This window comes from Camelus ferus, chromosome 18, assembly GCF_009834535.1.
Source record: "Camelus ferus isolate YT-003-E chromosome 18, BCGSAC_Cfer_1.0, whole genome shotgun sequence".
NCBI lineage: Eukaryota > Metazoa > Chordata > Mammalia > Artiodactyla > Camelidae > Camelus > Camelus ferus.
In genome coordinates, this window is record NC_045713.1 from 18,601,854 (window position 1) to 18,623,753 (window position 21,900).

Here is a 21,900-nt window from a genome sequence, read left to right on the forward strand (position 1 = left end):
TTCCAGGATCCATTCAATGACCAACTGTGACTGCTGCCCTACATTCAGTGGGAGATCCCAGTATTCTTCCAAATAATTCTCCCTTCTGCTTCTGGTAGTTTGACTTTCTGTTACTTGCAACCAAAAGAATTAACCCACAGCCCCAGTATGAGTTAATCTCCCATCTGTCTTCATGGCTGTATACGAGCTATGAAGAAAAAAAATTGCAATGCTGCTAAGAAGGGCCAGCCTTTCCACTCCAACCTCAGTTGGACCTTCAACATAACATGTCTTTCATACATCCTGAACCAGTGACTGCCTTCTCCTTCACTAAGAAAACACAAGGTGTCGAATAGGAACTCCCCTAACATTCCACTCCCCACTGTGACTCCACATCTGCCAGTGTGATCACTAGTATTTACTCGCTTCCATCCCAACTCAGGGCAAGTCCCTCGTCTGCAGTGCACATCAGTAGAGCTGTGCCTGGACTGCATCCGCTTCTGCCCTCTCAGAGACTTTGCTCCGTCTATTCTCTTAGTTTTATGGTTTCAGAGTCCCCCTCTTGTCGGGAACATGTACATGCCAACCTATAAATATGCTAAAATCTGTCTTTAAAAACAAATTTCCCTTTGGCCTCACTCCTTATCTCCTATTTTCAGCTAAGTTTCTCGAAACAACAGTAGCTTACAGTCACTATTACCCACTTTGTTTATTCTTCGGCCTACTGCAATAGTATCAGAGCCACTTTGTTGAACACTTATGATGTGCCATGTACTGTGCTAAGGACTTTGTATACATACCAATCTACAGTTTGTATGAGGACCCCATAAAGTAGGTGTTAGGAGATGCTCCTCCGTGGGTCTTATATTGCTCCACATCTTGCTGAGCCCTGTCCTCAACAAATTCTCAGACTTGAGCCAATTCCAGACTAACAATCCCTTGAATGAAGGGAGGCTGGGTCCCCTTGATGAAGGACCATGTTACACTGGCAAAGACACATGCTATAAAGCTTCCTACCCTTTTCCAATTATTATCAATTGGTTTGCAACAAAGGTGCCAAGACAATTCAAGGAAAGAAACAGTCTTCAACAAATGGTGCTAGGATGACATAAAAAAGAATGAAGTTGGACCTCTACTTTAACCATATACAAAAATTAACTTGAACCACAGACCTAAATGTAAAACCTAAAACTATACAACTTAGAAGAAAACATAAGCATAAGTGTTTGTGATCTTGGATTAGGCAATCGTTACTCAGCTATGATACCAAAAGCACATGTGACCAAAAAAAAAAAAAAAAAAAAGATAAATAAAATAAATTGATTCTATCAAAATTAAAACTTTTGTGCTTTAAAAGACAGCTTGAAGAGAGTGAAAAAACAATTCACAGAATGAGGAGAAAATATCCGCAAGTCATAGATGTGAAAGGGAATCTGTATCCAGAATATATTCAAAAAATGCTTACACTGATACCAAAGCCAAAGACATTACAAGAAAATTACAAATACCCTGTATGAATATTGACATAAAAATCCTGAACAACATACTAGCAAGGCAAAGCAGTACATTAAAAGGGTTATACACTAAGTGGGATTTATTCCTGGGATTTGAGAATGGGTCAACAAAGAAAAATTAATGTAATATGTCGCATTAATAGAATGAAGGGGAAAAAACCAAAATCATCTCGATGCAATAAAAGAATTTGACAAAATTCAACATCCTTTCATGATAAAAACACCTAATAAACTAGAAACAAAAGGAAACTTCCTCACCATGATAAAGGCCATATGTGAAAACCCCACAGCCAACAACATACTCAGTGGTGAAAGACTGAAAGCTTTTCCCCTACAATCAGGAACAATGCCCACTTTTGCCACTTCTAGTCAATTTTATATTAGAAGTTCTGGCCAGAGCAAGTAGCAAGAAAAAGAAATAAAAGGCAACCGAGTTAGAAAGGAACGAGTAAAGTTATTTCTACTCACAGATGACATGATCTTATATCTAAAAAACACTAAAGATTACACACATACAAAATGAGCTAATAAATGAATTCAGCAAAGTTCCAAGATACAAAATCAACACACAAAAAGTCAGTTGCACTTCTATATACTAGAAATGAACAATCCAGAAAGATAATTAAGAAAACAATTCAATTTACAATAGCATTAAAAAGAATATAATACTTAGGGATAAATGTAACCCCTATCAAAATCCCAATTGTGATGAAGTTTACAAGGTCACAGGGTATTGAATATATTCAGCTTTCGTGTGCACTGCCTGTTTTCCAAAGTAATTGTACCAACTTACACTCCACCAGTAGTATAAGAGTTCAACACTTGTGAAATTTACTTTTCACTACATATTCTTTTGCATTTCATTATATTATGAAATGGAATGCAAATTCACATGAATTTTAAAGATAGATCTTCAAAGTGGTTTCACTGTAGGGATGGACAGCTTTTTGTTATATATCTCTAGAACTTTCCTTGTCTGATTTTATAAATATTTTGTTAGAAAAGTTTGAAAACAGTCTTTTTAACTTTTGACATTTTAATTATGTATCTTGGTGTGGGTCTCTTTGGGTCCAACTTATTTGGGACTCGGTGCTTCCTGGACTTGGCTGTCTGGTTTGTTTGCCAGGTGAAGGAAGTTTTCAGCCATTATTTCTTCAAGTAGGTTTTCTGTCCCTTTCTCTCTCTCCTCCTTCTGGGACTCCTATAGCAAATGTTAGTCTGCTTGATGTTCTCTCAGTGGTCCCTTAAACTATCCTAGCTTTTTCTGGATTCTTTTTTCTTTTCTCTGGTCTGATTGGGTGATTTCCATTACCCTTGTCTTCCAGACCACTGGTCCGTTTTTTTGCATTCTCATATCTACTGTTGTATACCACCAGTGTATCTTTTATTTCAATTACTGAATTCAGAATTTCTAATCTTTATTTTTTTACATCTTCTAGCATTTTCTTGAATTTCTTACTGTATTCATCAATTTCCCTCCTGAGTTCAGTGAGCATCTCTGAGAATGTTACCATGAATTCTTCATCTGATAAACTGCTTGTCTCGACTTTAGTTATTTTTCTGAGGTTTTGTCTTGTTTTTTCCTTTAAAGATATTCCGTAGTTTCTTCGTTTTGCCTAACTCTCTGCATTTGTTTCTATGTATATTGACTTCGTCTCCCAGTGTTGAAAGAGTGGCCTTATGTAGGAAGTGTCCCGTGGGGCCCAGTGGTGAAGCCTCCCCTGGTCAACAGAGCCGGGTACTCCAAACGTAGGCCCTGTGTGCAGCTGTTGCGGGTGTGCTGGTGGGTGAGGCTGGTCCTCAGGTGGACTGGCTGTGTTGCTCAGTTGTGACTGCTGCAGACACCCTGGTAGGTGGGGCTGGTCCCTGGCCCGGCTTTCTATAGGACCTGGCTGTGACTGGGCTGACCCCCTGGGACCTCAGGGGAAAGCAGGGGCAGGGCATATGGTGTTACCAAGGCTGATGGAGAGTGAGAGAAATGGTGCTCACCAGCACCAGGCCAGCTAGGTGGCAAGAAAGTTAAAAACAAATGGCCCCTGCAACTGCTTCCATCCGCAGAGAAAGTTCCACCAGATCTGTGACCCTCCAGTGCATGCTCTAAAATTAGTCAATGAATAGCCTTGTGTGTCCCAGGCGCTTTTCAAGCTGCAGCCTCTGTGGAAGGACTTGGAGCCAGTGAGTTTGTGTGTGAGTCCTTTTAAGACTGGAGTCTCTTTCCTTTCCCACAGCCCCGAGGCTCTCCCAAATGTCAGCCTTGCTAGTTTTCAAAGCCAGATGTAATGGGGGCTCATCTTCCCAGTGCAGGTCCCCAAGTTGGGGAGCCTAATATGATACTTGGACCCCTTTCTCCTCACGGGGGACCTCTGCGGTGTGATATCCCTCCTGCTGTGGCCTGCCCCACGGGGAAGGGGGCGGGGGTCTCACTAGACCACGACCTTACCCCTCCTACCTTTCTTGATGTGACCTTTTCCTTATGTCCTTAGTTGTAGAAAATCTGTTCTGCTAGTCTTCAGGTCAGTTCTCAGAGAGAGTTTTTCTACATGTAGTTGTAGTTTTGGTGTATCCCTGGGAGGTGAGCTCAGGGTCCTCCTACTCCACCATCTTGATCCAGAACAGAAAACACTCTTAAGAGATAATCTGATTCATTTCCGTGTTATTATTCATTTATGAGCTGTGATTTGAAAGTTTTCCTGATTGAGGCAGGGTCCAGGTAGTATTATAATTACAATAACAACTATAAGCATATATTTATTGAGTACTTACTTTGTGCAGGGCACTACCCTAAACACTTAGCAGAACCTAAGTTCAAACTTAGACAGGAGCCAGAAGATGACTCTGAATCCGGCTCCACTATCCCTGAGCAGTCACCTGCCCCGTCTCTCAGTTTTACTGTCTGTAAAAGGGAGACATCTGTGACCTTGGAGTTTGGGCCAGATCAGCTACCAATTAGGAACCTATTTCTGCAGCCCACGTGGCTAGCCCTGCCGATGTACCGAGAGAAGTGTTGGGACAGGCTGACCCTCACTCCCTTATCTCCAGAATCCTCCTGTCTTGCCCTTGGGCTTTTACTCACCTCCAAGCCCCGGATATCCGGACCTGCCCGTAAGAGGTCTCCTGAGAGTAGCAGAACCTTTACTCCATCAGAATCTCTCTCTTAGGTTCCTGTCCCAGAGAAGCCAGATGAAGGGAGATCTTGCCGCCCCTCACCGCCGGCCGAAGGCCTTTCAAACAGGCCGCCCCGGAATGACCAATCACAGCCCTCCTTCTTCCCCTGTCGACCGGCGCTGTCTAATCAACGCACGTCATCTATCTGCTGGTTACTCTATCCGAGTCCAACCTCCCTTCCGGCTCGCCCTTTGGTATGTAAGGGCAGGCAAGAAAAGCAAGGATGAGGCCGGAGAGGCGCCATTTTGGTTAAGGGCAGGACGGCAGGCCCTTAAGGACATTTTCTGAGGAAGGACGGAAACAGCTCAGAGCGTTTCCACATTTCCCGGAAGCCTCTCCGCGAAGCACAGGACGGTTTCTCACGGCGCAGCGCCTGGTCCCTCTCTCACTGGCTGATATGCCCAGAGAGGCCGGGCCCAGGCGAACTAGGGAAAGCAGCCCAGGGGCCGTGAGGTTCGCGGGCGTGGGCATGTACTTCTCCCTGCTGGACTCGGAGTATCGGTGGCCGGCGCAAAGGGTCCCTTACCGGGACGTAATGCGGGAGACCTGCGGCCTCCTGGGCGCGCTCGGTGAGGCCCGGCGGCCGAGCCAGGACCCAGTAATCTGTGGAAAGGGGGAATTGATTCCCCAGAGGCGAGTGGTCTGGCTGTGTGGAGCACTGGGCACGCACCTCTCCTTTCGGATTCTCAGTCGAACCCAGTGGTTCACCTTTGTAGGATTTTCAGGCCCCAAACCCGCTTATACATCTTGGGTAGGAGAGGTGGAGGCACGGAGCCCAGCAGCCGTCAGCAGAGACGAGGTAAAAGTAGCAGGTACTTCACTTCAAACCACAGGACGTGACCTTTGAGAACCCCCTCCCCAACTAGGATCCTTAACACACATTGTCCCCTCATCTCCGGAAGGGTTCGCCTCTCACTGCAAAATGGCTCAACAGAATAGCGAAACTGGGACTTGTAGTACCTTTTAATCACACTGGAAAACCCCAATTTAATGTAAAATAATTTGAGCTTCCAAGGCAGCAGAGGGAAAGAGGAAATGCATATGTAATTTGGTTTTCTTTGTGTCAAAAAATGAAGAGAAATGCTTCTTTTGGATATTAATTGTGTGGATCACAGTGTAATTGGGTAATGCCATTCATCAGAGATTTTTAAAATAAAACGTTTTCTGCAGCCATGATGGCATAATAAATGTTTGTTCCCATAAGGTCTTCCCATGGAACTGAGAGGGCATTTCCAAGAACAGACTTTTTGATGATGCCCTTGAATGGCACCAAAGGTTATTCAATGGCTGTTTGCAAAGGAATCATAAACAAGCTTGGGATTGTAAGCTCTGGTATTGTAAACTCCGTGGAGGCTGGGACCATCACAACCCTCAATGCCTGACACAGAGGCGAGTCAATATTGTTGGCCCCTCCTGTTTAACTCCAGTTTTCAGGGCTTTCCAGAAAGTGTATGCTTTTACATTTGACAAGAAGGGGAATAATAGCATATATAGAAATATTATTTACAATAACATTGTATTATGTATGTTGGAGAAAGAGGTGAAGGGAATGGGGCTAGAAATTAAGTATCAAGTGTCATAGCAGGATGCCCATAGTGCCTGAAATGAATGTATCAAGAAAAAGCTGTCAAAGTGTACTTTTTAATAGAAGCTCCAGGAAAAAAACAAAAGAAAACAGCTAAGTGTTAAAAGTGTATTGAGTCGGTTCGGGAAGATGAAAAAGTTCTGGAATGGATGGTAGTGATGGCTGCACAACAATGGGAATGTACTTAATGCCACAGAACTTAAAAATGGTTAAAATGATAACTGTTATGTATATTTTACCACTATTTTTAAGAAAAGGAATGATGTTCTGATATATGTTACAACATGGATGAACTTTGAAAACATTAATGTTAAGTGACACAAGCCAGACACAAAAGGAAAAATATTGTATGATTCCACTTTTATGAGGTACCTACAGTAGGCAAATTCAAAGAGACATAAAGTAGATTATAAGTTACCAGGGGCTGGGGGAGAGGGGACTGTGAAGTGACTGTTTAATGGGTTCTATTAACCCATTAAATCATGAAAATCATGTTTTAGAAAGAGACAGTGCTGATGATCTCACAAAATTGTGAATGTAATTAATGCCACTGAATTGAAAACTTAAAAATAGTTTAAAAATATTTCACCACACAAAAAAATTGTGTATTGACTGGAAAGGGTGCACAAGGAAACATTCAGGGGTGACATCAATGTCCTGCATCTTGTTTTGGGTGATGGTTAACATTGTTGTACATCCTTGTCAAAACTCGACGAATTTCACACTGAAGATCTGTGCATTTTACTGTGCATACTGTACAATATAATTGATATCAATAAAAAGTTCAAAGTAGCTGACTCTAGGGACAGGAGGAAAGGATACTGAAACTGCCTTTTTCATCATAAACCTTGTGTATTACTTTTTAAAAAACGATGTGCATTAATTTGGAAAAACTTAAAATGGAATTTAAAACTTCCCCATTCCAATTCCAGATCACCGAACTTCCTTCGTCCGCAGCTCCCAGTCCAGAGACTCAGCGAGGAGAGCCGCGGACGCAAGGAGTCGGGTGGGCTCAGCAGCTGTGGGCCCGACTCTAATCTTGTACCTGGTCTCTCCCTCGGTTGTCCCGAGTTTGGCCAGGTGTGTGCGTCTTTCTGAAGAGGCTGGGGACCGGCTTCCGTATCCTGCTGTCGGGTACACGGACCCGGGAGCCACAAAACGCTGAGGTCGTCGGTGGGTTCGGAGCCGGCCCAGGGAGCATCCCCACCCGGCGCGGACGCTTTCCAATGCCCCGCCAGCCCCGCCTCGCAGCGCAGGCCCTTCCTGCTGTGGCGGCCAGTGACCAGCCGCCCTACGGTGCGGGACATCGGAGTACTGGAAGCCGTGGGCCCGTCCATCTTTCTTGAAGGCGAGGAAGCTCTCCTCCGTACCCTGCCGCCCGGCCCCCGTCAAAGCCCACCTGCACGGCCATTGTATTTAAGGGCAAGCGGAGGATGAGGCCAGAGAAGCCAAGCAGGCGCCATGTTTGATACGGTCAAGGGACGGCGCTCTTAAGGACAGCCAGAGACAACTGAAGCCAGGATGTCGCCATATTTTCTGAAGGCACCTTCCGGGTCCCTTAGCCCGGGTGTCTGTGTCTAAGCTGCCATGAAGTGAATAAACACCGAGGGGGTCTATTTGTCCCCGTCAGAATCCCGAATCCTAAACAGCCGGTCCCTGCTACTTCGGTTCTCTGAGCTGCGCGTTCGGAAGCCAAGGCTGGGCGGGGTCCCGGGCTCGGGAGCCCTTCCTGTGGACGACGAAAGCTGAGGCCGGGGGCCGGGAGGCGGTGGCCCCGGGGACCAGGCGGCCGCTACTCGGGGCTGGGAGGCCCCATGGCGCCGCCCCCAGTCCCGCTCTTGGTGCTGAGACCAGGGGAGACCGGGCCTGGTTGCAAGAAACCCGCGGCCGTGAGGTTTGCGGACGTGGCCGTGTACTTCTCCCCGGAGGAGTGGGGGTGTCTGCGGCCCGCGCAGAGAGCCCTGTACCGGGACGTGATGCGGGAGACCTACGGCCACCTGGGCGCGCTCGGTGAGGCCCCGGGTCAGAGCCCCCCTCTCCCTCACTGGGGTTCACAGGGAAGATGACATAAGGACCGAGAAGACTGTGAGCCCTAATCCCGCACTATTCCACCAACAGCACCAGCCACCTCCCATCCCCAGGGCTTCAGGTACCCTCTCGGGAGTCCTTCCATCCCGGATCCGCTTCCATCAGGCAGAAGCACTGCAGACCCCGTCCGAGTTGAGCCCAAATTCTGAGGAGGTGCCCTCACCCTGACGGGGGATGCCATCTTCCCAGGGCAGCTTCTCAGGCCAGCACTGTGATCCCTGTTCTCTCCCAGGATTCCCAGGCCCCAAACCAGCCCTCATCTCTTGGATGGAACAGGAGAGTGAGGCTTGGAGCCCCGCCGCCCAGGATCCTGAGGAGGGGGAAAGCCTGGGAGGAGCTCTGAGAGGTGAGGGATGGTCCCAAGTCTCCCCCGCCTGGCATTCCAGGGCTTCCTGTCTGGCAATGTTTTCTTGCAGATCGCCACCACCAGCATCTCTAAAGGAATGAAAGAGCCAACCGATCTGGGATACTAGAGAAGGAAAGAAGGCAGCCCCGGTACAAAGTTTTGAGAACTTGGGACAGTGGTCATGTTGAGACCAGAGGAGGAGAATCAGGAGCCCAAGTCCAAGACTCCCTCTTGTACAAGTGCTGCTCATTCTCCCCTTTTCAAGAACAACTAAAATCCCTAAGAATGGAAGCAGCTTCAGGTCTGTCTATCGCATTCCTCAAGAAAGGCAAAGTGGTACAAGAGAAAATGCCCAGTAATCGACAACTTGGCTCTTCTCCCCTCACCATCCGCTAGTAGAGCGATCTTGAGCATATGTTTCCTTCTCTGTAAATGTCCTAATCCTACAAAAAACTAAGAAAACACAATAATATTTACTGCTTATTAAGCATTTACTAAGTGCTTAACATCCTTTTACTCATTTAATACTCTCAACAGTCCTGTGAAGTAAAGAGACCATTATGATTCCCATTTGACACATGAGAAAACCAAGTCACTCTTAAGAGCTTAGAACCCTGCTTACGGTTCTTCCAAACCTGTGTGTTAATCACTGAGCAGTACTTTTCTGAGACTTTCTTAAGTAAAAGCAACCTATAACATGAGCAATACAAGCAAATGTATTTTTAAATGTAACTTAATTCCTGTTTCCTAGGAGATGCCCCAAACAAAAAGGAGGAGGAACCTGAGGAAGGGCCAGGAGCCAAAGGACCTGGAAAGACTCCTAGGAAGGAGAGGCCTGAAGAGGTGGTTAAACACAACCCTGCCTCAACCATCAGCAAGGCCTTGGCAAGAGCACAGCCACCCAGGAAAGCTGCCTGGGACCAGAATGCAGGCGCGCAGCCTGCAGTCCCGGTGCCCAGCATAGATCCTCAGACCAGCCAGCGGCGCCACGTATGTGCAGACTGCGGCCGGCGCTTCACCTACCCCTCGCTGCTGGTCAGCCACCGGCGCATGCACTCGGGTGAGCGGCCCTTCCCCTGCCCTGAGTGTGGCATGCGCTTCAAGAGGAAGTTTGCTGTGGAAGCTCACCAGTGGATCCACCGCTCCTGCTCTGGGGGGCGGCGGGGCCGCAGGCCTGGGATCCGGGCTGTGCCTCGGGCGCCGGTCCGAGGGGACCGAGACCCGCCGGTGCTGTTCCGGCACTACCCGGACATCTTTGAGGAGTGTGGGTGAGCAGCTCCTGCTGGCTGGGCTCAAGCCTGATCTCCGAGCTACGGACTGACTGGGTGGGCCCTGAGGAAGGTCACTGAGTCAGGGACTTGGGACCCAGAATTCATCCCTTTGATTCCCTCAAGGATCCCTCAAGTTTTCAAACTTGTAAAAAGAGAAGTGCCTGTAAAGATTCAAATAGATTAAACTTAACATCCCCTCTTCCCAGTCTTTTTAAAAAAATGAAGAGAGTGAGATGCTGGACTAAGTGTTATCAGTAACAGGTGCAACCGAGATCATGTACAGTGTCTCCTAAAAAAATCCCCTCACGGCTTATCTACAGCAGAGGTAAATGCTGAGGGGTCTAAGGCTGGGGAGGAGACCTCAGATGTAGGGCATGGCCAAGCCCTGACTAATTGACACCAACAGGAAACCCAGGCAGTGAAGTGGGTGGAAAGAGCACAGAAGCACCAGGTGCAGACCTAGTCTCTGCAACTCACCCCGGGCACAGCCGGTAAGTCACATGCCCTCCCTGAGCCTCAGCCCCCTCATCTGTAAAACGAGGATCAATAATATCTACCTCAAAGGGTTACTGTGAAGACTGAAATCAGCAAGATAATATGTATGACATAGTAAATGTGCAATAAACATTTGTTGAAAGAGTGAATCGTTGTCAATATTTTACACTTCAGAAGGTGAAAAGAAGTCTGCTGAGGCAGGGATGGATATTAATAGTCGTATTTTACAGATAAGTAAACTGAGATTCAAAGTTTCACTGCTACAAGGCAGCAAAGCTGGAAACGGGCACAGTGCCAACATATACGAGCAGTCAGATCTGGGCAGAATACAGGTCAGAGGCTCAGGCTCAGGTGAAGTGGGAACTCGGGTCTTGGCTGGATGTGGGGGCTGGAATATTGGAGGGGCCAAGGACGATGACAAGGTTTTTGGCTGAGTGAGGAGGATGGAGGAGCAGTTCCTGGGGTGGGCCTGGGGGTGAGAACAGGGTGGACTGTGGCATTTTGGAGCTGAAAGGGAGCTCTTGGAGATGTCTGGTTCAGTATTTTAAGCAGGGTTGGGGAAGCCAAGAGTAGAATAGGTTTCTTTGTTGAGAGGACTCTCCAAGGGGCCTAGGGAAGAGCACGTGCTCCCATCTTATGGGATACTGTTCCATAGAATACACTCAGAAAGGCTGAGGCCCAGAGAGGGGAAGGGTCTTACTTAGACCACACAGGTGAGCTGGTGGCAGAGGTAGGCCTGGAACCTAAACCTTCTGATTTCTCAGTTGATGCTCTTTTCACAACACCAGGCTGCAGCTCTGGATGGAGGGGAAAGGCAAAGGACTGGATGCCCAGAGACCAGCTAGGAGACCCCAGGCTTACATCGGCATGGGCCTGAGCAAGAGACGACCACCTGTGGGAGCTGCTACAGGGTACCTTTTGTGAAGCCTGTCACCCTCCTGCAGGACAATTTCACATACCTCCCAAATACCTGAATGACATATTTTTTCCTATGACTTGACCCCTAAACATAACCCTCTTATTTACTTTTCAATACTGACAGTGCCTCATTTTAATTTTTTCTTTTTACATTTAATACGATGGTATGGAATTGCATAGGTGACCAGAAGCAGCTTTTCTGACTTCCGAGGTCCCAGCCTCTTGCACTACTCCACATTACAACTGCATCTTATAACCTGGCCTAAAATCCCACCTGTTTCTGGTTGCTGAGATTGTGCCTTCAATAATTTGAGACCTCGCGGCATGGGTTGTGGAGTCAGACTGCCTGAGTTTGAATCCTGGCTTTCCCCCAAACTAGCTGTGTGGTCTGGAACGAGGTCAGTGCCTCAGCTACCTGATCCAGAAGGGTACTGAGCTCTGAAGCGTTGTAAGCGTTAAGTGAGTTAACAAGCAAAAGCACTTAGAAGAGTCTGGCATATAGAAAGTGATCGATCAAGGTAAGCTAATATTATCAATGTCTTAGTCACATCGCAGAACCAACTGCAGCTCTTGCAGAGTTGGCCACTGTTCTGTTAGGAGAGCTTGGAATCAAAGGCACATACACATGGAGCATTAAAACAAGACTCCTGACATGCAGTAACTCATCTAACTTTTAATACTACAATCATGACTTCATAAATTGAGAATCCAGTTCGCTTTCACAATGTCAGCGAGGGTCAGTAAATTCGAAGTGTTCATGTTACGTTTCTGGAATAGGCCTGGAGGAGGCAGCGGAAGGGCTCGAGTTAGGAGCCGGAGTCGCTGCCTAACCTTGGGTAGTAACTGGGCTTGTTTCTTCTTATGTAAAATGACTGAACTTAAAGGCCCTGAAGAGACATTCAGCCCAGTGTCCTCAGTAAGAGCTAGTAAACGTGTGGAAATACCATAGATAGATAAGACAAAACAGACTCTCTCTGTAGGGCACAGGCAGATGGACTATTACTGTAGGGATATTTAAGAAACTGTAAGAGGAATGGTGAAGGTGGGGAGAACATTCACTGAATAGTTTTCTGTACCTTGTAAATGAAAACAAACAAACAAACAAATAAATCCTTCTGGCAAAAAAAAAGTTTTTTTAACGACCAAATCACTGTGTGGGCCGCGGATATTGGGAAGAGGAAGTTTGGCCGCGGGCACCTGGATCCTGGCCCTGGATTCCCCTCTCCTGGACCCCTCGCCGCCGCCCGCGCACCCGCACCCAAGCCTCACCTTTCACCCGCCCGACCTGAGCGCGGATGCCAAAGCGGCTGCGGCCATCTTAACTGTGGGCAAGAGGAGCTGGCAAGGTCAATGGCAGAACAGGAAGAGAAGACAACTCGAGGGGTGAATGAACCAGGTCATCAACACCAGGCTGACACTGAAGCTGTTAAATGCCTTCCTCTAAAACAGAAGGAAGACAGAGAGCCACCATCTTTTCTGAGGACGCCTTCATGTCTCCGTCCTGGGACCACCGAGGACGTAACGGGCCGTTTCCTGTCGTCCTAGAGCGGTCCCATCCGAAGCTACTTCCGGTCCCCTAGGCCGGCCGAAACCCACCACCACCCTGCAGCGGAGGCAGAAGCCCCACCGTCCCTCCCTGGAGGGGTAGGGTTGGGCCCATAATTCCGCCCCCGCTCTGGGCTCCCAGCGGAGGTACGGGTGTAGGCCTGGCGGGAAGGAGCAGGGAAAAAGGCTGAGGGGTCGGGGAGGTGAATGTGGCCATGTGTTTCTTCCCCGAGGAGTCGGGGTGGGGGGTTGTTTGCGGTGACATATCTCCACCTGAGCCCGCTCGGTGAGGGCCAGCGTCTTGAATCTCTTAAAAGGGAAGGAGGTGGGTGGGATCAGCGGAGCCAGGTCCCTGATTTGTCCCCACTCCTGCCCCAGGATGGCTCTCTTTCCCTGGATGCTCGCCGTATCAGCCTAACTGAAATTCATAACTGAGCTTCCCTGGGCAGATTCCTCCATTGGCTACCCGGGACTTCCTGCAAAAAGTTCAGAACCCGTACAGGCCTTCAAGGCCCGTGGCACACTAACCTCCAATTATGACCAGATCTTTCTCTACAGGCAAGCACCTCCCACTGTAAGGACAGTAGCATCTCATTGGCTCCAGCTAAGTAGAATCTTTGCTCTTTGGGCTTGCTTCTAGCTTAATGAGCCTTTGTTCTTTCTGTTCTGCTCTGTTATATACTGATCTCCAGATCTAACATCCTTCAATGCCCTTTTGAAATGCCATCTTCAAGAAATTCCTTCCGGAGCTCCTATGCTCCGTGCTGGAAGTCTCTGAATTGCAGTTCTGTGTCCATCTCTCTATTCCTGAGCACAGTCTGCCCAAAGGGACTTTCCACACCTGTGCCAGCAGAGCTCCTACCTGGTATCTCTCTCTCTTAGTGTAAACTTAGAGCATGAACCTTATCTTGGTTCACCAGTGTCTCCATACCCAGAACATCTAGAACAATGCCTGGCACATCAGAGGTGCCCAGTACATTTTCATTAAATGAATACAAAGGAAGTTTTAAGAAATGTTTTTTTGAGTGATTAGAGTTCTTTCCCAGGACTGCCAGACCCCAAACCAGCCCTCATCAAATGGGTGGAGCAGGAGACGCAGCTGTAGGGTACAGATGTTCAGGATCCCCAGCAGGAGGAAACTTGAGAGAAAGCCATAAGTGGAAGCAACGTCCCAGTTCCAGCTGGAAGGGAAAACATTTGCTGAGCAAGCAACACCATCTATGTGTTCTTTACTGCTGGTGTTACTAATTTCTGCCAACCTGAATTTATGGCACCCACTAGAGATTGGAATCTTGACCTTCTCTTTCTCACTTAATTGGCTCTGAGGCATCCAAGTAGTCCCATGATCAGGTCACACTGTATGAATCATCCAAAGTCTAGGTCAGTAGCAATGTGCAAATTCAAGTTTAGGATGAAAGCAGTTCACCTTTCTCTCTTCCAGGTTCCCTGGTCACTGTAACAGCTGCTCCTTTGGTTGAGAGTATCTCCTCTGGTTGGCCCTGGAGTGGGTGGGAATGTCCTTGACTTTTGAGCCCTTCAATTGGCCAACACAGTCCAGAAGGGGGCTTCCAGGGGTTGGGTACCCATCTAAATTTGTCTGCCATAGTGAACATGAATAGGCCTTGGCGAGTTAACAGGAAAAAAGGCAAGTTTTGAATCTGCTATGTTTCCCAACAACCCCTTGGGAAGATGATACATTTGGAAGCAGAAGGAGTCTGTTTGGGAGTTGTCATGAGTCCCTGGGATCAGAGACACTGACCTGGTCTTTGAGTCTGTGGCTAACATTTCCTGTTGCCAGGACATTCCCAGGCCCTCAGTCTGCGCCCAGCCTCAGCACCTGGCACTCATGCAGTACCCTCATCTCCAGCCTGAGTGCAGTCATGGTTTACCTTTACCTTCACCTTGGCCTAGTGCACTCTGGGGAGGGACCCTTTACTTGCAGCCAGTGCAGTACCTCTCATGCTACTTGCTGACTCACACAGACAAGCATTCCTGCTACTGTCCTTACAGTGGGAGGTGCTTCAACCAGAGGCCACCAGTAGACCCACCAGCCTGCTACCATGGCCCTCAGGGGCTGACCCAGGGGTGCAGACTCTGCCCTGGCTTCTTCCCCAGGAGGTTCCAGACTCTCCTGTGAGCTTTTAGCACTACCCAGAATTCTTCCAGGCCTGTGTGTGAGAGGCACCATCATGGGGGATGGACACTGACAGGTGACAAAAAGCCATCACTCTTTTTAAAAAAATTTTTTTTTATTGATTTATAATCATTTTACAATGTGGTGTCAAAAAAAATCACTCTTAATGGAAATTTTCTTGTGTCCTTCAGGGGCCTAAGAGGCTAGCAGAACGAGGGCTGGGGTCAAGCTTTGGGGCAACTCTGTGTCCTTACCTTCTCCTCACCCTTCCCAAGTTTTTGTCTTCCCTCCCCTCTTTCTGCTGTGATCAGCTCTTTACTTGTTGAGCTCCCCTGGGGAGAAGCTTCCACCAGATACAAGGTGTTAGGAGGAGGCCTCAGGGAGGCTTGTGGAAAGAGGAAAACAGACAAAAGCTCCAGACTAGACCCCAGACCTGCTGAAGAGATGAAGTGCACTTCCATGAAGTGTGAAATGCTGTGACTGATTTAGCTGGGCAAAGGAAAAATATCAAGCCTTCTTAGGGCAGGGGACTTATGTATGAAGGCATGTGGGGAACACAGGGTAGGCAGTCAATAAATATGTCCTGTGAGACAGAGGGTTTGAAGGTAGAAATGATGGAGAGAGTTAGTGCCATTTGCTGAGATAAAGACTCCAGGAGGAGCGGTTGAGGGGAAGAAAGGGATGCGTTCAGTTTGAGCCACTCAGAGGTGCTTGTGGGACATCTATACAGGGGCAAGGTGGCAGATGGCCCTGTGATCAGGAGCTCAGGAGCCAGATTTGAGCTACAGGTAAACAGATGCTTGGGAGGCATCCTGTAGGGCTTGTAGCGGGAGGGTAAGTTTGCAGAAAGAGGGTCGTTTTTACTTTTCTCAGGCCTTTCCCTACTCTCCTCCAGCTGCCTCTGCGATCTCCTGAAGCAAAAGCTCCTAGAATTTCAGGCTCGACCTAGTTTCCAATAGAGAAGATTCTTTTACCCGCTCCATTTTTTTTTTTTTAAACTCTCAACATTGGGCAAAGCCTGCTGTCACCTAGGGACGGGCCGAAGCCCAATTATAAACGGTCCGGCGACGAAAATGAACGTCTGAATTCACAGCGGCAGAGCTGGAGGTCTTTGCTCCATGCCTGGGCGGGGCCGTGGCTGCGCCTCCCCGGGCGACGGGCGCGGGGACCCGGCAGGGAAGCCCAGTTGCCGCGCCCCCGGGACGGGCGCCGCGCTCTAGGGAACGCCGCCCCCGGGCCGGTGGCAGCGCCTTCTCGGGCGCCTGTAGCCGCCGCGGCCATGTTGACTGAGGGCTCGAAGACAAAGCCACCTGGAGACCCTGGGGTGGCGTCATCTGGGCACGATGGCGCGGGAGCAAAGTTCGTGGAGCCGCGTTGCCGCCATCTCTTAGGAAGGCACCTTCCAGTTCTGGTTCTCGGTGCAATTTCGGCCACCCGCTCTTAGTGTCCTGTCACCCTCGTGAGCCCTCGAGGGTCTGTTCCTGCTCTCCCGGCCTCACGACGGCGCCCTGACCCTTGGGCCCGGCCGGGGAGCGTTCTGGATCGCGGAGGTTCCGCGGACCCGGGCTGGTAGGGGTGGCTCTGGCTCACCTCCGGGGTGGCACTTATGATGGTGCCGCCCCCGGCCCCGCTCCCGGCGCGGGAACCTAACGGGGCCGGACGCCAGCGGGGGACACCTGAGCCCGTGAGGTTCGCGGACGTGGCCGTGTACTTCTCTCTGGAGGAGTGGGGGTGTCTGCAGCCCGCGCAGAGGGCCCTGTACCGGGACGTGATGCGGGAGACCTACGGCCACCTGGGCGCGCTCGGTGAGGCCCCACCTGCTCGCCTGCGCCCACATCCCCGGCCTACCCTGCCCAGCCTCTGGGTCCTGCACGTGGAGTGGGAGGCCCCAGGCTGGGTAAGTCAGGACCCTATGCGGCAGCCTCCCCTGCAGCATGAGCTTTGCATTCTTCTTCTCCAGGCTTCCGAGGTACCAAGCCAGCCCTCATCTCCTGGGTGGAGAAAGAGGCGGAACTATGGGGACCAGATGCCCGGGACCCGGAGGTGGGAGAGTGTCTTACAGAAGCAGACACAGGTGAAGTACTGGGTGCTTCGGGGAACTTCCTCTGGGCCTGACCCATCCTGCTGCCTGCCCTCTGCCAACTCCTTACCTGCACATCAGTTTCCTCCCTGAATTGCTTTCCCAGCTAAGGTTATTAATACCTGGTCCCTGCCTTCTTCTGGATTCAGCCTAAAAGGGGCTATGAGTGTTACCCAGGCCCTGCTGGGGTGCGGACCCTGGCATACCTGCCTTTCCACTCCCAGCTCCTCTGATTCTGAGCCCCTCACATCTTGTTGGTTTCTAAGCTCTGTTGAGCTCCACATCACTGACCCCTGCCTGCCCTCTAGGTTCTCTGTCACCTCCTGTGTTTTAGTTTACTTTCTTGTTATATTTTTATAGCAGCCTCCTCTCTCTTGGCTTGCGCTGTTTTCTTCCTCTAGTCCATCCTGTCCACCTGTTGCACGTTGCCCAGCCCTTCTGAACTTGTCAATGCCAGCCACCTTCATGCCTCTGTTTGTGCTGTTCCTGCTGTCTGGTGCATCCTTACCGTCCACTCATTTGCCATGATCCAGCTAAATTGTCATCCCCCAACCCCCATTTCCCCAGCCCTAAGGTAGAGTGTACTGTTCCCCTGTTCCTTCCTTCTGTCTCTGCAGTGTTTCTTTGTCTTCTGCAGCTGAGGGAAAGGAGTCACTCCTAGCTTTCTGCCTATACCAAGCTGAGTCTGAGAGGCAGCAGTGGGTCCAGAAGGTGGCTGTATCTAAGAGACTTCTCTGTCACCATATGGGATGTGGGAATCAAGGATCAGGATAAGCCGGGGTCTGAGCTCTCTTCTTAACTCCCAGCAGGTTCCAGAAACAAGAAAGAGAGAGGACAGAGAGAAGGGACTGAGGCACTGGGGAAGAGCCTTTTTGTGGACACTCAGCCTCCTGGGCTGACGACTCTCAAACCCCTTTCTGCTGGGTTTTCTTATGGTTGCGAGCAGCCATCTAAGGTGCCTCGCCGGGGTCGCCCGCCACTCTGTGTCCATCCCCCGGTCCCTAGGGCAGACCAGCGTCACGGTTGCTACATGTGCGGGAAGAGTTTCGCCTGGCGCTCCACCCTTGTCGAGCACCTGTACACCCACACGGGTGAGAAGCCCTTCTGCTGCCCTGACTGTGGCAAGGGCTTCAGCCAGGCCTCCTCTCTGAGCAAGCACCGGGCCATCCACCGCGGGGAGCGGCCGCATCGCTGCCCGGACTGTGGCCGGGCCTTCACCCAGCGCTCCGCCCTCACCACCCACCTTCGCGTCCACACGGGCGAGAAGCCCTACCGCTGTGTTGACTGCGGCCGCTGCTTCAGCCAGAGCTCTGCCCTCTACCAGCACCAGCGGGTCCACAGCGGCGAGACCCCCTTCCCCTGCCCGGACTGTGGCCGCGCCTTTGCCCATGCCTCCGACCTTCGGCGCCACGTGCGCACCCACACGGGCGAGAAGCCCTACCCGTGCCCAGACTGCGGGCGCTGCTTCCGACAGAGCTCTGAGATGGCAGCCCACCGGCGCACCCACAGTGGCGAACGCCCCTACCCCTGTCCCCAGTGTGGCAGGTGCTTCGGCCAGAAGTCAGCTATGGCCAAGCACCAGTGGGTCCATCGGCCTGGTGCGGGCGCACGCAGGGGCCGAGGTGCCAGTGGATTGCCTATACCCTTGGCCTCTGGCCGAGGGGACCTGGACCCACCCGTGGGCTTCCGGCACTACCCAGAGATATTCCAGGAGTGTGGGTGATGGCCTCAAAGGTGAGGAGTCAAAGGGTGAAGATCAAGATATTGCCTGAGGCCCAAGGTGGCCTCAGGGGCCCAAAACTCTGTGACAGCTCCAGGAAGGGCACAGAATTCCCAGCAAGAGCTGGACCTGGGGCCTGAGGACCATCTCATCTTAGGCCCTCACCAGCTTGATCTGCTGATACCTTATTCCCTTCTGTCCCAGACTCCAGAAGCCCCTTTGTTGAGTTAGGGCTGATGTAAAAACCCTCACTAGATTTCCACTGTGGAGAAGAAAAGGCTGTTTCTCAGCTTAGACATAAGAGGACTGAGGTGGAGAGTTTTGTTTTACCCCTTGACTTTACTGCAGAATTTAGAAACTGGTGGCCATGTAATGAACCCGGCCCATGACAGACTTTTAAAATATTTTTCTGGCCCAGCTAGTGTTTAACAATGTGACAAATTATTGTTTAAGATTTAAAAGTCAGGATATTTCACACATAAAGCTAGGTTTCTGGCCTCTCACAGAACCACAATGGATGAGAGCTGAAGGGCAGTTGTCCCTTTGGATGGAGCCCAGGTTCTCCAGTTCATCACGCCTGTCATTTATCACCTCTTACCAGTATTAGCTGGCATTTGTCATGGCTTGGCCACATCTCTGGCAAAGCAGGCCCTCTCCTTCTGGCATTTTCTGCTCATCTACATGACCTGTTGGGCTCCTGTAGTCATTTGAGTTTACAAACTGTAGTCTACCTCATTCCACTGTTTCTGAATCAGGGATTCATGGAGACAGCATACATGTGAAAGGGTGGCAGGAGAGAAGGAAAAGCAGGCTTTATGTTAGACCTCGGCTTGTATTGCATTTTGTGGTTTATAAAGTACTGTCTTGTCCATCAACTCATTTCACCCTCATAGCTGCCTACAGAAGGAAGGATCTTGCTTGGAGAGGAGAATCCATCAGGAAGAGGCAGTCAGGACTGAAACTTCTGCCCCAAACAGAGTAGTGTCTCGCATGCCAGAGCTGACCTGCAGTTCCTGTTTTGAAGGGGAAGGGCCTGAGAGTGCCCTCTAATCCTTGGGCCTCCCAGGGAGAGCTCAGTGGTTCAGGCTTTGCCACTCTAGGCCCAGCCAGGAGGGCCTCATCACATTTTTGAATTGGAAGAGATCTTAGCTTTTCCATCCTTTTGCAGTTGGGGACACTGAGACTGGGGAAGGCTAATCAACCTGTCCAAGGTCACACACAGAGGGCAACTCTAGGGTTCCTGGTTTCCTGCTGTCTTTACCAGACCACTCCTGAATTCCTTGCCAGTGTCTCCACCAGGGTTCTGGAGGGATCTGCCCACTCCCTGTGATGACCCACAGGCATTGACCTGGACTAGGGACAGAGCAGCCCAATGTCAGTGAAGCCCAGATACAAGATGAGTGACCAAACAGCCACAGAGCAGACGAAGGCCAGGGAGAAACCAGCCTGAGATGAGAGCTCCAGGGCCAACAAAGCAAAGCTTGCATCTTCCCTCTCTTTAGGTACCTCCATCACAAAGGGGACCAGGCCAGGAACACTTGGGGTTAGTAGCCAGAGGGAACTGCACTCATCTATATTCCCAAGCTCTACACAGAATCCTCTCCCATCACCCTGTGACTCCATTATCCATCTACCACTAATTCCTTTGTGGTCAGAGTCCAGCTTTGTCCAGGTGATGGAAACAGCCAACCATGGGCAGACCCTTTCCTGCCTCTGATTGGGGTGATGCTTCGCCTCAAGGAGGAGTAACAAGGGCTTGAGTCCTTGGTGGCCTGTGTGCACTTGCCTTTTGACAACTCAGCCCTGTGTCTGGCCTTAGGAAGAAATCAGATTTATCAACCTGGAGAAGCTTGTAAAGGAAAAGGTAGAAAATTTGAGGAAGAGACACTGTTCAGGTAAAGAGATGAACTGACTTGATTCCAATCTAATCTTCAAATCTAACCCTATCAAGACCTCTCAGCCTAAACTTCACTGGGAGGATTGGCTCACGTGCCACCTGTCCCAAGGGGGACATGGGGCTGTGGAGAAGCACCTTGGAAGTGGCTACCTTTGAACCAGTTCTTAATCCCCTAGAGAAGCCAGTGTACAACCCATCCTTCCCCTGCCCCTCAGCACTGCCTGGGGAAGGCAGCCTGCAATACCAGTTCTCAGCTCAAACTCAAAGCCAGATCAGGACCCTGCCCTGAGCTTGCCAATTAAAGGTATAATTGCTACTTTCTCTGAGTGCTTTGAAGTTTGCAAAGCTTACTTAGGGCCCCCAAACCTGACCCAACTCCTCTGCTTCCTGCCCTGCTGACCCAACTTTCCACCACTTAATTTTTGAGTGTCATGAACGCTTAAGCCTCAGCATAAGCCCCTTATTACCTCCTCACTCCTTGGCATGGATGGGAGTGGAAGGGCCCCAAAGGTGGGGCTCACTTTTCTCTCCACTATCACAGGTCTCTGAGGCTCAGATCCTGAAGCAATTTAAGCCAGAAAGGTGCTTTCCCTACGGCTTCCCTGGTGTATTAGGAGAAACACTTGTCTACACCAGTGAAAACATGAACCCTGTCTACATGGCCAGAGTGAGAGGTCAAGGCTGTAACCATGTGGCCCATCCCTAGTTTGTCCAAGCTATGTAAAGGATAAGTATTGATTTGAGCTCCAAAAACCCGTAAATTTTTTTGGAATATTTGTTCATGTGTATCTTTCTAGGAACAGGATGTGCAAAGATGTTTATGACTCAGAAGATAAAACCTGCTCTAGGCCAGTGTTTTTCCATGTAAGGCCTTTCTGTCACAGAATCACGTGCAGTATCTCTTCAAAATGCAGCTATCTCCCTGGGCCCTGTCCCTCACCTATTGAATCAGATTCACCAGGGTTGTAATCTTATGCCTGCTAAAGTCTGAGAGAACCACTGCTCTCAACAACAACAACAACAAAAAGAATGTTATTTTCTAGCTACCCTTTGCTTTGCAAGAGTAGGGGTTGGTCTCAGGGCGTGTTCCAAGCGTGTCAGGCCAGCTGATGACCTCACTATACACAAAGATTCCCCTTTCCTTTGTTCTTCCTAAAGGGGCC

The 21,900-nt window shown here is 49.8% G+C and overlaps 3 protein-coding genes across 7 annotated transcripts in view; 2 read left to right on the top strand and 1 right to left on the bottom strand.

The window, feature by feature from the left end:
- PRR14 (proline rich 14) overlaps positions 1-4,700 on the bottom strand; it is a 26,994-nt gene extending 22,294 nt beyond the window's left edge. Inside the window, exon 1 of the mRNA XM_032460451.1 lies at positions 4,567-4,700. The gene's annotated coding sequence lies outside the window, so the exon portion shown is untranslated. The remainder of the gene's footprint in view (positions 1-4,566) is intronic.
- ZNF689 (zinc finger protein 689) overlaps positions 1-10,592 on the top strand; it is a 16,153-nt gene extending 5,561 nt beyond the window's left edge. The window contains exons 4-8 of the mRNA XM_032461063.1: positions 4,991-5,227; positions 7,324-7,539; positions 7,918-8,253; positions 8,564-8,677; positions 9,429-10,592. Coding sequence (XP_032316954.1) covers positions 4,991-5,227; positions 7,324-7,539; positions 7,918-8,253; positions 8,564-8,677; positions 9,429-9,949 — 1,424 coding nt within the window. The 3' untranslated portion in view covers positions 9,950-10,592. The remainder of the gene's footprint in view (positions 1-4,990; positions 5,228-7,323; positions 7,540-7,917; positions 8,254-8,563; positions 8,678-9,428) is intronic.
- A 2,033-nt stretch (positions 10,593-12,625) lies between these two features.
- On the top strand, positions 12,626-21,623 carry LOC102511875 (zinc finger protein 764-like). 5 transcript variants are annotated; one of them, XM_032460453.1, is made up of 4 exons: positions 12,626-13,053; positions 15,936-16,845; positions 17,001-17,114; positions 17,927-21,623. In XM_032460453.1, exons 2-4 carry the CDS (start codon positions 16,647-16,649, stop codon positions 18,841-18,843), a joined length of 1,230 nt encoding a protein of 409 aa, XP_032316344.1. In that variant the 5' UTR covers positions 12,626-13,053; positions 15,936-16,646; the 3' UTR covers positions 18,844-21,623. The 5 variants fall into 5 exon arrangements, with proteins under 5 accessions (XP_032316344.1, XP_032316347.1, XP_032316349.1 ...); XM_032460456.1 differs by having other exon boundaries at positions 12,626-13,005; XM_032460458.1 differs by having other exon boundaries at positions 12,629-13,053; positions 17,930-21,623.
- The last annotated feature ends 277 nt before the right edge of the window (positions 21,624-21,900 follow it).

What these genes read in the sequence shown, in the direction of transcription:
- LOC102511875 (XM_032460453.1), top strand. Translation starts at nt 16,647, where the DNA reads ATGATGGTGCCGCCCCCGGCCCCGCTCCCGGCGCGGGAACCTAACGGG. An exon ending in CGGCCACCTGGGCGCGCTCG is followed by an intron (nt 16,846 to 17,000) that starts GTGAGGCCCCAC and finishes CTTCTTCTCCAG; the next exon opens with GCTTCCGAGGTACCAAGCCA. An exon ending in TCTTACAGAAGCAGACACAG is followed by an intron (nt 17,115 to 17,926) that starts GTGAAGTACTGG and finishes CTTAACTCCCAG; the next exon opens with CAGGTTCCAGAAACAAGAAA.